The sequence below is a fragment of the Phalacrocorax carbo genome, chromosome 5 (genome assembly GCF_963921805.1).
Source record: "Phalacrocorax carbo chromosome 5, bPhaCar2.1, whole genome shotgun sequence".
Lineage (NCBI taxonomy): Eukaryota > Metazoa > Chordata > Aves > Suliformes > Phalacrocoracidae > Phalacrocorax > Phalacrocorax carbo.
Genome location: NC_087517.1, coordinates 56,864,359 through 56,879,565, shown reverse-complemented (window position 1 = coordinate 56,879,565; position 15,207 = coordinate 56,864,359). Strand labels below are relative to the sequence as shown.

General features: G+C 37.7%; 1 protein-coding gene across 9 annotated transcripts in view; it reads right to left on the bottom strand.

Moving 5' to 3' along the window:
• Positions 1–15,207, bottom strand: part of SOX6 (SRY-box transcription factor 6) — a 383,001-nt gene that overhangs the window by 90,368 nt on the left and 277,426 nt on the right. For 7 of the 9 annotated variants that reach the window (XM_064452625.1, XM_064452623.1, XM_064452624.1 and 4 more), the window contains 2 exons: positions 11,695–11,818; positions 2,986–3,065 (listed from right to left, as the gene is read on the bottom strand). In XM_064452625.1, coding sequence (XP_064308695.1) covers positions 2,986–3,065; positions 11,695–11,818 — 204 coding nt within the window. The remainder of the gene's footprint in view (positions 1–2,985; positions 3,066–11,694; positions 11,819–15,207) is intronic. The other 2 variants (XM_064452619.1, XM_064452621.1) reach the window with 1 other exon arrangement.

Genomic DNA, 15,207 nt, shown 5'->3' with positions numbered 1-15,207 from the left:
GCAGAGCAAGCTGCCACTTCAGGAATATGAACTGGCATAAACGTGTGGTAACTACTACTTTCTTTGAGGATACTCAAAGCTACAACTGCATATTAATGGTATTTTACCACTAACTGATCAATGTGATGCAAAATCTTAAGAGTAGATGGGTCAAACAGGTGAAGGTGAAGAAGGAGAACTTAATTTTTTGAAAATTTTCATTTTATTTTATGTATTAATTTTATAAGGCCCGTGAGAGTGAAACTAATAACTTGAAACATTCCTAGATATGATTTGAATAAAGTATTTTAACTCACAGATATACATAATCCACTGCTGAACACAGACATACAATTCAGAGAAAATACATTTTGATACCAATGTTCTAAATAGCTTGAATAAGATGGACAAATCGTTAATTACAAATTGCCCACTGGAGAAACATCCTCTGTGGAATAATTGCTATCATTACATGATGTACCTGGGAGTAAATTGTTTTCTGTCCTATTAGATTCAGAGCTTCCATAGAAGTTGTCCTAACACCCAGAAAGATGAGAATACAAAATTACTGCTAGATCCTACCTGAAGCATGACCATCCCAAAAAAGCATAATTGAAAAAAAGAAGACAAATTATAAACTCGAAACTGACAGATTTTCCAGCGCAGCTGGATATGGATTATGGAATATAATTTTGGAACTAATAATAATGCCCTGGCAAAGTTGAAATGTTAGAGCTACTGCAAATCTTTTTTAATTGAAATAGTTTACCTCCCCAAGTTCTCCAAACATAGATATCATGCACATGCTCACATGTAGAAACAAAACCAAGCCTGCAAATGATTTAGCTATTTCTCCCACTGGCTGAAAGGAACAGAGATTAGTTTTGTGATCAGCATTTTTAAGCACTTGGGAAATTCTCAGATACCATGGTCACAGCATTCATGTAAATAAATAAGTGGGTGGGGTGCATGGAAGAAAGGAAGCAAAATAGCGAAAGAAGGGGGAAGGGAAGCAAAGGTAGAAAAGTGAGCTGAAATGCTACGCCCCCAGCAGTCTTCATGACGCATCAGGTATAAAACCAAATTCCCGCAAACACACACACCCAAATAAGTGTTCATTTAGGGATCACTTAGGGAATTTACACAAAGAGAATATTAATAGTAGGAGTAAATAAAATTTAGTTCAGCCAATTTGACAATCAGATGAGCAAGCACTAATTGTAGATTAAGTACTCTATTTCTTAAGCTCTAATGACCATGAAACATTAAAGGTTTTAAAATCCCATAAAGGTGAAATTCAAATAAAATAGAAAGGGATGGGGGGAACAAACCAAAAAACCCCTTTTACAACAAATATATCTGAAGCAAAATTCTGGCCACTCAAATGTTTCTGAATTTATTAGCACCACTTTCTTTGCTGGTTGTTTTCTCTCTAATTGTGCTTGTTGTGTTTAACAGCTCAGTTGATCATTTCTGCAAATTAATGAAATTGCACTATTGCTACAGGATCTAATAAAGGCTGATGTGCAAATAGATCTGTGGGTCAAGCTACAAATGGCTCTTGTAAAAGAAGAGTCGTGAATGTTTGTGGTTTAGAACCTTTTTCTTTTGCAGTTGAACAGATTTATCCTTTCCTGCCTTACAGCCTTGTGTAGGCTCACTATTTGTTGTATTGCTGTTCAAAGGTAGCAAAAATAGTGTCTCTATTCACAAAGCTGATTTCTGAAGTATTTTCTCAGCTAAAACTAATAAGTTTTTTGCTTCTATAAGTATTCAAATGCAGGTTTTCAAAGGATACGTGCTCTTTTCCTTTTGAAAAAGCTTCCCTTTGGTTTGAAGCCTGCCCAAGGTAATGTCTTAACATAATACTACCATGACTCAAAGGTATTTTGGGCATATCTTTCCATGCAGTGTCAGGGTGTTCTCTTTTCAAGTTTTGATTGTAGGTTAGGTCAGACATAAGCTCAAGGGGTCTTTTTCACCAGTTCTGGACCATCAGTGAACAGTGAGTTGTGTTCCCATTCTCACTTATCCTAAGTTAACTTGGCAAGAAGAATATCAGTACTGGGTAAAGATGAGAGGAGTTTTAATTTGTTTTGGTCCCTCTGGAAAATAATATAATTGCGGAAGGGTAAGCAAAGTAGATATTTGGATATTAATATGGCAGTACATTGCTACTCTATGCACAATTTATTCCTACTTTGCATCTGAACCTAGCTCTAACCTAACTCAAACAGGGCTTTCAAAGGTTTACTTGCAAATAGTTACATGCATCTTTAATGGCCTTTCCTCTCATGTTCACTGTCACTTCATTTCCACACATTTTAACTCTGAAAGCTTTGGACTGTTTCTTCATTATTTATGACATTGTTGTGTCTTTTCTTGTGAAATTAAAAACTTCTTGCCACAAAAAGCTAGTTAATAATATGGCACATAAATCTTGCTTTCACAACATTTCATTCTATATATGCCAAAAATAATTAAATGACCAAACCAAGGCTCCTGACCATGCTTGGAATCTGACCAGCTTAATGTATGGAAAGGTTGCGCTTAACTAAATACAGAAGCTGAAAGAGTTTGCAATTTATTGTATTGTCAGCACCACACTGTCTGAAAAAAAAGAAAAAAACCCAATAACACACATTTGTTTTGATACACTCACTGCTCCAATTAAAGGTAGTGCATTGCAGCCACTGGGGAAAGACTAAATGAAAACAAAGTACAAAAAGATTTTTGATCATATCTCCCATCAACTGGTCATATAATTAAAAAAATACAGTTAACTCTGCCAATTTAAAACACACAGAACAATGTCTTTCACTTACATTATCAAGGTTGGCCGCACATTGCTATATTTGCATTACCATAAGTACATAAGGTGTTAATCCTGCTGGGCTGTGCCCAAAAATTATTTAACATTCAGACTATTATTTAGCATACAGCTGGTTAGCAGTTTTCCACTAAAATGTTGGCTTCGATCCCACATTTTTTTGTTCTGGCACATACCTGGAGCTGTAAAGGGCTGAGTCCAGAAGCAGCAGCAGCTGCCATTGTTGATGGAATGAACTGCACAGGGTAGTTATCACCTGTCGGGAGAACAATGCATGCAGGTTCAGACAATGAGCAGAAAATAGCAGCAGACAAGTGCAAACACGGACCTAGGATTGCCTGTGCTCCACAGCACTCCTCTAAGCCTAAACATCTGCAAAAACAAAAGGCTTCGCTGGGCACAGACTTGCCGTGCTCCCTTGGAACTTTTTTGTTAGCAGATAGCTGGTAGGCAAACTGGCAAAACATTAACGTGATATTCGTGATTTTCATTTTCAAAAGCAAATGTTCAAATCAAGCATGTACGCTGGGGCACAAAATGGGCCTTAAGGCCATAGACACACAGACAAGATATCCCAGGAAACCCCAGTGATTCCCAGACAAAAAAACCATTGTTGTCACCACATGTTTCTTAAAACAGGAGAAATTTGTTATAACCCAAGAAATGTCAGCCCTGTTTAATGCAGGGTGATTTCTTTTCAGTATTGAGTGGCTCTTTCATGGGAAAGCTACCTAGTTGCCTCAACACATGTTGAGGTTGTTTCTTGTTTTGCTTTGAGGTTCTGTGTCTTGGGACAACTCCTTTAAGGCAGTCATAGAGAGAAATAAAGTTAAATCACTTTTAAATATACCTAGAAATATAACTCTAACTTTCTCTTAGAGCTGGGACCCTACCAAAGTTGATAGATTACATAGTTGTTCAGTTACATGAAGATCCAGGCACTAAAATTTCTGTGTACTGTTCACTGAAAATGTGTGCCCTTTGCATTGAGGGAACAACAAATACTCCAGAAAATAAGACATACTATTGAGCCAAAATAAGCATTACAATGTTATAACATCTATGGGTATTCCCACTTCTGAGCCACTGCAGCAATGCATCACCCTACCATTGAGACTCTTAGTCAATGTAAAGAATGAAAGGAGGCTGAAATAGTTTAGCAGTGTAATCTGTAATGTACAAATTAATACAGTGATAGATAAATTACACAGTAACTATGGTTTAATGGAATATAATTTGGCTCAAGATTCTTATTTAAAGTTAGTGTTATGTACTATCTGTAGGCTACATTTTAACAGGCTGCTTCTCTGTACATTTTTGAGATTTACAATAATCAGTCTGCTTTACATGAACTTTTCCACACTGAAAGCAGAATGTAACAATGAGGGAAAATACAGAAATTCCAAAATAATATAATCAGGAAATTCCAAGAGTTAGATTTTCTTTTTGTCACCCCCCTCAAATAAATAATGATAGCTGAAGTCTTTGCAGTCACTGGATTACTCAGAACTCTCCTTTTTAGCACCTGAAGTACTATTGTATTCAGCTCAGTTTAAATGTTCAGCTGTTTCACTTTTTTAATAAATTGTACATGTCTAATCCACAAGGTCTCTTTGCATCATATCCATAATACCTCATCAGACCATTGAGCACAGTATGCGCTTGTACACAGTCCAGTAACAATTGGATTCTGATTGCATATGGAGCTCTGCTACAATGCATTCACTAACACTATATTGTACTGGTGTCCTATGGAGTAATGTTCAAAATATCTCCTCTTATTTTCCCCCTTCCATGAGGCTGATTTTAGTTTGCAATGTTGTTGGGGTTTTCTTGTTAAAAAAAAAAAAAACAAACCACAAAAAAAACCACCACCACCCAACACCACCCTGATCCTTTTCTTAAAGTACTAAAGCTGTTGCTTTATGGTTAAATAATTCTACTCATATGTTTGATATTTGTTTGAAATTATCTGAATAATTAAGATCCTAATCTAAGTTAAATAATGTTCCTTTCAGAAATATCTTACAAGGTTTTAAAAAATCACAAAGATGTTGAATTAATGATGCTTTAAATGGGTGTGGGGGGGGAGGGTGGGAAATAACCATCCAAGTTAGCAGCATGGACTGCCTTGCAGAACATTTTGGAGTCATTCTTTCTTTAAATATCATTAATTATTCATTCCTGTTCTACACAGCAATCTCTTCTTTCTCCCTCCCCCTCCACATACACTTTTTAAGTTCAATACCAGTTGCTTTATTTGTACTAAAACATTTTCCATGTCAAACATATTTTTGAAAAATTCAAACTCTAAAAGAATTCCCTGCGGCACTCCTTTTTCACAGCTGTCATGCTCCTATGGTTTGAAATAGCCAGATCTTTTATACACATACACTCACGTGTACGTATGCACACACACAGTTTTTGGCTTCGCAGTTAATTTAATAGTATCTCTACCACACCCTGCAGTGTTCTCTTGCTCACCTGCTGGCTACAGTTCTTTCTTTTGTTACAGGAAAAATAATTTTCTAATTATGCCATATATTTGTTATTAAAGCATAATACTGTCCCTTTCCCCCTCATTTTGCCGTGTTAGATTATGGCTAATTCCCGGTATGCTTGCACTGAGTACGAGAATTAATACTCTTTCGGATCTGGAGTACTTTGCTGACACCAAGAAGTAAAAGCAGAGCAAAAGTACTTTTTTCTCCTTTGAGGAAACTGAGCACCCAGGGAATGGACTGGTTTTAATTTTTAATTACAGAAGGTACATATTTTTCCCTCTTATTTTGTCCGTGCAAGAATGGATCAAGAAGCTTCTCAGTAGATGTCTTGGAATTAAATCAGTCAATGTATTTTAGCAATTTTTTTCAAATTTGTTTCTTGATTTGGAATGCTTGCAGGAAGATCCATTCTTTTAAATTTGTACAAAAGGCAGCAGAACATGTTCAAACAGGTGTCCTTTAGGTACCGTTGTGTGCTGGCCTTTGATAACCAAGAATGAGAAGAACTCCGGAAGATGAAAATCTGTCATGATTTGCAAACCTAACTGTTCAATCTCCTTGCTGTGCTGACTGTCTATTTACATTTGGCTGCTGTTGTTTATATATAAGTTGGTGTTTACAAGCCATGGAAAAGTATGCCAGCCTTCTGTTTCATTTGTCAGGTTGAGCAACATTTCCAAATGAATAAAAGCAATTGTACTATGCTATTTTACATAGAAATAATGGAAATGTTTCTTTTTGTCTTGGATGAAGTGATAAAGCTTAGTGGACTTTATTCATAGGATGTATGAACTTACTTTCCAGATCAAGGCTTTGTGAGCTGTGACAAAAGAAGGGTGTCTGGCTCTTGTGAGACTCAGAATAGAGGGGGGGAAGGTGTTGCTTTATTAACCATCTTTCCTAAAACAATTGTAAGACACAAGCTGACTCCCCTCATCTGACTTACAAAGCTCTCAGTCTGATGATGGTTTCCCCATTTTGGAATTGTAACTTAAAATCTGTCTCTTCGCACATTGACCTCAAACTGCCACTTGCACACTTTCCATGTGGAATCACAGAGTAACAGGAAATGGAGTTGGAAGAGACGTGAGAGATGACAAATTCCAGGCCCTCCCCTCCCAAGCATAATGAACAGACTGAGGAAAGTGTACTTCTCCTCAGGGTGTTGTCAGGATACAGCAAGGATGCAGATGCCCACTCCTACAGTATTCCCACACAGGGCGTGCATTTTCTTTGTGCAGCAGCATCAGGATTGAGAAAGATGTTAATAGCGGTAACTGGCTAAGGCAATACTAAGGAGCATCTCCTCTGTCTGATAACACTACCTCAGTTCTGCCTTTGTTATGAGCAGGGTTTGCCACAACACTGCCTTTTTGCCATCCTTATGTCACATCAAAATCAGTCGCCCCAAGAATTGCCTGTCTGCAGGTAAATACCTTCAGCGCAGAATCCCAGTTGAAAATATTCAGCTGCCTACTACCACTTCCAGCTCTTACCTCAACATTTAGAGGTGAGACACATATGGATTGCTACAACAAATCCTGAGGTTACGGGTTCTTTGTTCCAACTAGTGAAACCCAACAGGGAACACATGACAGACTTTAACTCAGTCCTGGGGAATTTCCATTAGAAACAAGACTCACACAGCACCTCTGCCATGCAAAGGTACATGGCCAACTCAGTACATAGTTGATCTGATGCATGCTTTCTGTTCCCACCTGCCAAGAGGAACAGCAGCCTACTGAAAATAGAGTACAGTGCTATGTAAAATTTAAACCACCTTAGAGCTTTAGGAAAAACTTCTGAAAGGCCTGTTCCAAATGGAAACTGAAATGATGGATATCACTGAAATCCAGCAGATTTAACATGATGTTAGTTATGTGGACTAGCTACTGTAATCAAGGAGTTTAATTAGATTGATGACAAATACCTCACAGTATTGGAATGTTCTGAGGTCCAGCCAGATGACAATAAGCCTGAGAGTTTTGTTTGTCATGCTTTACCTCATTTTACTTTCGTTGATTTCAAAGGAGTTACTGTTGATTTTCCCCAATGCAAGTAGGAACAAAACCAGGCCAAAACGTCGGCTCCATTTCTCACTATTTTTGCCACCAGCCTAAGAAAACAGTCTCCATTTTCACATTTCATTGTACCGCTGACATAGCAAAATCTCTTATAAGTTATTTTTGTGTCTAAAGCAGAATGACCTAGGTAGGCAGACAGGAGTTGTTTCTTAGCCATTCTAATCATCATCTTTAAATACTTTATGTATGAAATATGAAGAAATGCTTTGAAAATACACTGCAGCATATCACTCTAAAAACCCTTTTAAATAGATGTTTACAATCTCCATACCTCAATGTCTCTATTTTCAATAATCCTTTTCAGAGATACTTTCCACATCTGGTAAAGAACTGATGTAATACAAAATATTTGCAGAAGTCTATCAAGCAAAAATGATCATTCATTTCCAAGTCACATGGACTGCCATTATGCAACCAGCATGGAGAGCAGCCCTCCCATTCTCTGCTCAGAGCAAACCATAGCTCTGAGCTCTGCTCAAACTATGGTCTGGCTCCTGCCCAGTGTTACTCTATATTTTCACTCTGTCATCAACCTACTTCCCCATTCCCTCTTAGCCACAAAACTTGAAGGAAGTAATACTGTAAGCACTGCAAGATGGAGAAAGGAACTGTATTCCTCTTTATCCCACTCACTGTCTTCTCCTTTTGACCCAGGGCGCTAATGAGAACACACTAATCACATTCAAGGATAGTCCAGCCCACTAACTTTTCCTGGATGCGTGTGGTTGGTTAAGTGAAGGGAAATTGCACTGTGAGAGGAGGCATAATGGTACTTATGTTACCCACCAGTTCCAAGTAGTAAGTATAGTGGTCACAGTCAGAAAGCCAGCACTGTTGCTTTGCTGTACTTGGAACGCAAAATAATTATATTAACGGCGTAGCATCTCTGGGCAAGTATTAGCTTCCTAACAGCTGCCACACTCAGCTTCCCACTGGAATAAGTGGCAAACCCCACAACCAGGTACTCTATGAGGCTCGTCAAGCGCCTGCAGGTCAATAGTCACAACAGTCATTTGAGATGCACAGCGCCCTAAAGTTTTAATTAATCTGGTATACAGTATAAATACTGAAATATGTATAAAAAATTAATTAGGTGGTCTATGCAGCTCTGATTTCTCAATTAGTACTTACCATGCCGGAAAATTATATTACATGACTTTGAGATACATAAGGAAGCATGGGACTTTGGGGATTTTTTTTTTTCCTAATGTAATTATTACTTGTCGTCAGCACTTGCTAACTTTGGCCTGCTTCACCTCCTAGAGCTCCAAAATATGGGGGGGAGGGCCACAGCCACCTCATGTTATATATCCTGCCAGGCATTAGGAAACTCTGTCCTGTCAGGCTTTGATACAAACCACAGCTGTATATCAGCAATTCCTTGACTTTTCTATTCATAATGACTTTCTGATCTCAGGAGTTCAGGAGCAACTAAGGCATGTGCTGGAAGGGCCTCAGAACCTACTAAACTCTCCTGTCTTCTAGTGGTCCTTCCATTGAGGGCATGACCTAGTGTACTCTGTTATAGGAATACCATTTTCCTACTTCAAGGCATAGAGGTTAAATGCAGATTTGCAACATTGAACTTGGCATTGAACTAAACAGCCATGAAATTGGTTCCCACTTAGCCCATGAAGATATATCTGCATGGACATGTGCACATAATCATACCCCCACTTATACACCAAGGCAGGACTTCTCATCTCAGCTGCACTGTCACACTAACACTGATACGCCACTTCCAAGTCAGAGCTGGCTTATATCTAGCTCATTTTGAGGGCAAAGCAAATTAAGTGACTGTGCACACAATATTTGACCTTCCCTAAATGACACAGTCAGTTTCAAAAGTGCTCAGTTCCCACAGTTCCTATTATTGAAATCCCTCTCACTGTATTTTCTGAATGTCAAGAAAAACTGGCAGTGTCAAAACTCAGTCTTGCCTACATCAAAGTAGGGTAAAATGAAACTAAGCAGGCAACCAAAAAGAAAATGATATGTATCTGAAGGGTTAATCCATCTCCTCTCTTTTCTCAGAAGTATGAGCAAGTTTAAACTGACGTGAAAGTTTCATTCCTCACAAAAGTAGAAGAGTACAGGTAGTAGCAGTCAAGTTCATAAATATTCCTCAGAAATGACTTTGAAGAACCCTCTCTATGAAAAAGTGTAGCTTAATCTCCAGTTTCATTAATTCCTTAACTACTGTGCCGAGAGTGCCAAAAATAGGAATTAATCAATACCAAGTGTAGTTACAGTGGGTTTTTTATCAAGATCTCTCTCCAACAGAAACTAATAACCTGCCCAGCTACCTTTGCCACACATGCTGTAGAACTTAATAAATATATTAAAAATATAAATATTTTCATTTCTTGCAAGCCACTGGGTATAATCAGATCATTGTGACTTCTGGTCTTTCCTTGCATCAGCTGGATATAAACCTCTAACATCCAAGCAAACAGCTTAGCTATGTTCTGAGATATCTAGGCCTTGACTTCTGCTTGCACTTCATTGTTTTAACATTTGTTATAGATCTCTTTTTCTGCATTCCAGAAAATAAAAAAATGCCCTAAAGCTGTATCACCTTCTACTATGAGGTCAATAGGATCACAGGTAAAGCAGTATAAGCCTGATAAAATGTTAGGATAGGTACTGTAAGGAACTTTAGAATACGGGCAGAAATCTGTTCTTGGGCAGGAAATCATGCTGGTTCTCTTCTTCTCAAGTCATCATTGTTCCAAGTAGCCTACAGCACCAAAATCAAAGGGACATGATCTGACATATCACCTTTCAGGGGGAAGCACAACCAACAGCTTAACCATTAATAGTCACTATTCAGAAAGCATCTCAGATTAAAATGGGAAAAGCAAGGAAACTAAAGCACATGCTTTCTCTTGACTGTAAGAAGAAAGGTATTAGCCAGGGTGTTGTGGGCAATTTCCACAACTGGCAAATCTTATGTCTTTGGAGACAAAATATTCTTCACTTTGGTTCCCAATTTTTGTGAGGTGGTGATGTGTGTGAATAACCATCATCTAGAGCCAGCTGCCCTTCAGAGCTCCTTTAACTAGTTCCTGCATACAGTTTGTCAAATTGGAAGAGAACTTTGGAATTTCTAAACCTGAAAATAAGATAACAACTGGACAAAGATTCTGTGTTTAAATAGGAATGTCTCTAGGCTAAAGAGACAGAAGGGAGTGGAACAAACGGAAATGCTTGCTGAAATCCTGCTTGGCCCCACTTCATCTAATATTAAGTAAACTTGCTAGAAAAAATTTTAGGTTCAACCTGGCTTTTAATTAGTATGCTGTTTACATCATCTCTTTTGAGGCTTTACTTTGGATTTGACCCTGCTCCTGCTGCAGTCAACAGCAAAAACACCACTAGCATCAGTGGGAGCAGGATCAATGCTTTACTTTGTACATTTCATATTTAACGTCAAAAAAAGAAACTGGTATTTATGTTTTGTAGTTATTAGTTATCAGGTTAATATGCTAAAGGCAGCTTGACAGGGAATACTATTAAGGAGCAAAATAAGGTTGCTGCTTCTGGACTGAGGTCACTTACAAAGAATGTACAAATGAAAATAAGGTTGACTTTTATTTACTTAACTATCTTCCTACATTGAATTCCTTTGGCAACGTGTCTTTAAACATTTAAAGCCCTGTTTACAAGGAGGCTCTGAAAGTAGCTTCAAACCATTATATCCCTAATTGAATTCCCCAGGAGTCCTGTAAACTCGGAGGAAAAAAGAAAGACATCACAACATTTGCTAAATCATCTCAAAACATATTTCACTGCAAGGTTATGTGACCTGTTACAAGTCTGAATGATGACTGGGATTGAACTACTGAAACCTTTTATTATTCAGATTGAAATCAAACAAAAAGTTGCTCAGTTGAAGCCTGCTAATTAAATTATACCTCCTCTGAACTTTTATCTCTAATTAAGAGTGAGAATTTTGGCACAAAATACAAGTATACTGAAGATAACGGAATTAAAGATACATAGCTTTTGTATAATGACATGGGGCAAACGACATGCAAATTACTAGGCGAGTGGGCCAATATATTTAAAGTAAATTATTTTGGTGGATATAAAGGTAAAAAAAAAATGTTCAATAACCAATATTCCATCCACCTCCTTCAAACCAGAATTTTTTTTTTCAAGTGGAGTTGAAAAACTCCACATTATTTCCAGTCAGCTACGCCTGTTGTGTAACATCATCTGTATGAGAGATCACACAAGAAGCTACAGTTAATATCTTAAAATGTTAAATAGCTTCACATCCCTGTCAGCTTACCTGGCTTGTAAGTTATTCCTGGGGGGAAGAGGAATCCCTGCTGGGCTGCAGCAGCCGCTGCCAGTGTCCGCTGGTCGTGTGGAAAAATTGGGATCATGAGCGGAGGCATGTGACCCTGAACCTGCTAAACAGAAGAGAGCCTCTGATCAGAAATAGCACAAATTTGTCTTGACAGGTATTTCTCCAGTATTGATAGTGTTCTGTGTTCACACAGTCCCACAGAACCTTTGCCTTAATGTAATCCCTGACAATTTCACATTATCACATCAAAGCCCTCACTAACATTGTTTTCCCTCAGTGTCAAAGGTGTAACAGTCTCAGTGAACTGCACATTTCCCTACTTCTTCCTGGTTCTCTATTTTGTTTTTTCAACTAATATTCCCTGTTCTGACACATGGTAAAAAGGTGCAAAACCTTTCTAATATACCATAGGTTCTTTAAAAAGAACAGTGGTACGTATTTCTATTAATTTTTTCACAATTTTCTCATCTTTGGTCACAGACAGTAGAGTGACAAGCATTTTAGAGGCAACCTAACACTACAGTAGCTACATAGATGTTCAAATTTTAGTATCATTAGGGTAATTTTAATTCTGAGATCTTACAACATTGTATTGTTCATATATATACACCAATGACTCAGGTATGTTATTTCAGAATCTCACCACAGTATTAAATAGTCTTTCTAGTGAGCACTCCAGCTCTTAAGATTTAAGGCTCCAACATCTTGGGCTCCCAATTAAACTAACATCCTTTGCCATACAGACCTCACTATAACATATAAATTGCTTGTCTGTCTAAGCAGTTTTATAGCTTTATGCACTATCATGTAGCTCAGTAATTATGGAGCTGTATTCAGAGACCATTTCAGAATAAAACTTACTATATCAAATTTAATTTAACCTTAATAAATGTATCAAAAAGCACAAACATGCAAAAGTAAAATATTCCTCACTTTATACTAGCATTTGTATTCGACATATAGAAAATGGGAGATGGGATAGAATCGTGTCTGTTAAATCCACGTGTTAATTTCCTAGTTCCTTAATATATGCTACATGTGTTCCAGAGACAGTGGCTAGGATCAGAGTTTTTATCCACCATTCCTTAACCCCAGAAGTATGCAAGGGTTTGACTATGATTCTTCTGATTAGTAGTTAAGCAAACATATAATGGTTTATATATCAAAGCTAGTAAATGTAGGAAGAAATTGAGTTTTCAGGCAGAAAAACAATTTTGCTCTCATCCTACCATAAATCGGTGACATTAAATACTACTAAAAAGTTAAAGTACACTTCAGGCAATATTTTTTCATTTAATTCCTGAAAAACTTTTCTGGTCAAATCCCATATGTTGACCTATGACATTGTTTAAATAGTGCCAAATTTTCTTGTCATATCCCCATTACTTTCACAACCATTGATGCAGTGCAGAAATGCTACTGTGTGTGTCTATGAGGGTTAATTTACCAACAACTCTTCTCTTGGGAAAGCCCTAAGATGTAGGTTAATAAAGGTCAAACAAAAAAATAAACACTTTACAGTATTTTTTTGAATCCATTTCTCAGGAAAATCAACTTATAATAAAAAGGTCTTTGTGCAATTACTGCTATGGCACTGGGGCGTGAAAGAAACTAGCTTTGAGCAGCTATTTCTCTCATTTTAGCTGAGGTAAGGCTGGCTGTGCATTTTAGGACAGGAGTTAAACTTTGTTAGATTGGAGTTGATCCCCATGTGCCCGGCACAGGCATTTACCTCCAATAAAATAGTGCTAGTTTTGCTGTGTAGTATTCCTTTGCACTGGCTCTACAGGAATACAGCAAATGAAAACCACAGGCTTTGTCTGCTAGAAACAACTATAGGATGTATTGGAAGAAATTCACCACAATACAGACTACAGTCATTTTCAGTAGTTCCCAACTACAGTCTAATCAAATAGACTTAAGAATGGCTTAATGGCTTAAGAAATATCCCTTTCAATCACCACGCACAGAAAGTATTTCCATGGGGTTGCAAAGGTACAAGACACCAACACAATCTCACAAGATAGAAGAGATCAGAGTGAGTACTGTGGTTACACTGATGGTGCGTACATACCCATAACAATACTTCATACTGTAGCATCACAGAAATCATTTGACACACACAACCATTACAGGATTTGGCCCTAATTATTACATAAGCTTCTTCTCAATGCAATCCTATGGAGTTGGATCCATTCCACCATATCAAAACAGATTTTGTTTTAAACTCTCAGATAAAAGCAATTCTGTTAAGTGTGGAGAATTACCATTGCATGTTCTGGATATCTGCTCTTCTTCCTTGAAATACAACTCTGCATGCTGGATGAGGTCCTCGCCTATATAAATCAATCTTACTTTGGCGAAAGGTAACGTTTAGAATGTAAGTTTGAGTTTACACTTCAAAGACTGAAAAAAGCCCATACTGAATGGCAACCATTCCTTCCCGTGGGTCTTCCCTCTGGCACATATTAAATACTATTCCTAGGTAAATGTTGGTTTCACCCAGAATTATTACATTCGTAGGTGTTGATTTTCAGCACAGGTCAACTGAAAAGCACAAATAAGCATTAAAAAGGAAGAGAATGTACAAGTATCACTGGTCACTGAATTATTAAAGATGTAAAATGAATTCCAGAAAAACAGTAGACACCTTAATTTTTGACAATTTTTTTTTCTTGAGGTTTTTATTATTATTATTATTATTATTTTGTTTTTACTGAGGGGGGAGAAACTGGGAGAAAGGGTTGGTTGGTGTACTTCATAAAATTGGCTACATGCCTAGAAATTTTAATTGCTGAGATGTTCCTCAGGTCTTTCTGAAAACCAAGACTGTAGCAGATGCCCAAGAAACACTCTGACTCTGTCTCTTCCCATTCGTAAAAATAGCTTATTGTTGGATTGGCACTTTCCCCTTTTGTCTCCTCTGTGCTAAGTTGTTGATGATGCCATTTTTTGCCATCTGCCCCAGAGCTTCATTAAAGATACATGAATGGACTAACTGGGCTGCTATCTTGTGAGGAACAGGTGCTATTGTTTGTCCCCAAAGACTTGCACTGAAGATCTCACTCAGAATACTTGAGAAAGAGCATCTGCAGCAGTCAGTCAGAGAGTAACTTGGCAGAGCCTGGACTATGGGCTAATATGCAAACAGTGACACTCAGGGGGACTCATTTTCTCTTTCATGAAGATTATTTATTTTTTTTGTGACGGGTAGTAAATGTTTGGTTTTGAACAATTCTGCCAGGCTGTATCTTCAACTGAACTGTACAAACCCTTGAGGAAACCTGAGTTTATTCTTTCCAAAATTCAGTTCTGCAACCTTGAGTAAAATTGTCTGTTATATGAAGCTACCTCATAAAATTGATCTCTCTTTCTATACAACAAGCTCAGGTTTAACTGTGTTAAACATGAGAAGCCACCAAGATTAGGGAACTCTTAAAAGGTAGTGTACCATTCCTTTAATATCCCATCACAACTCTGATGGCCCTTGGG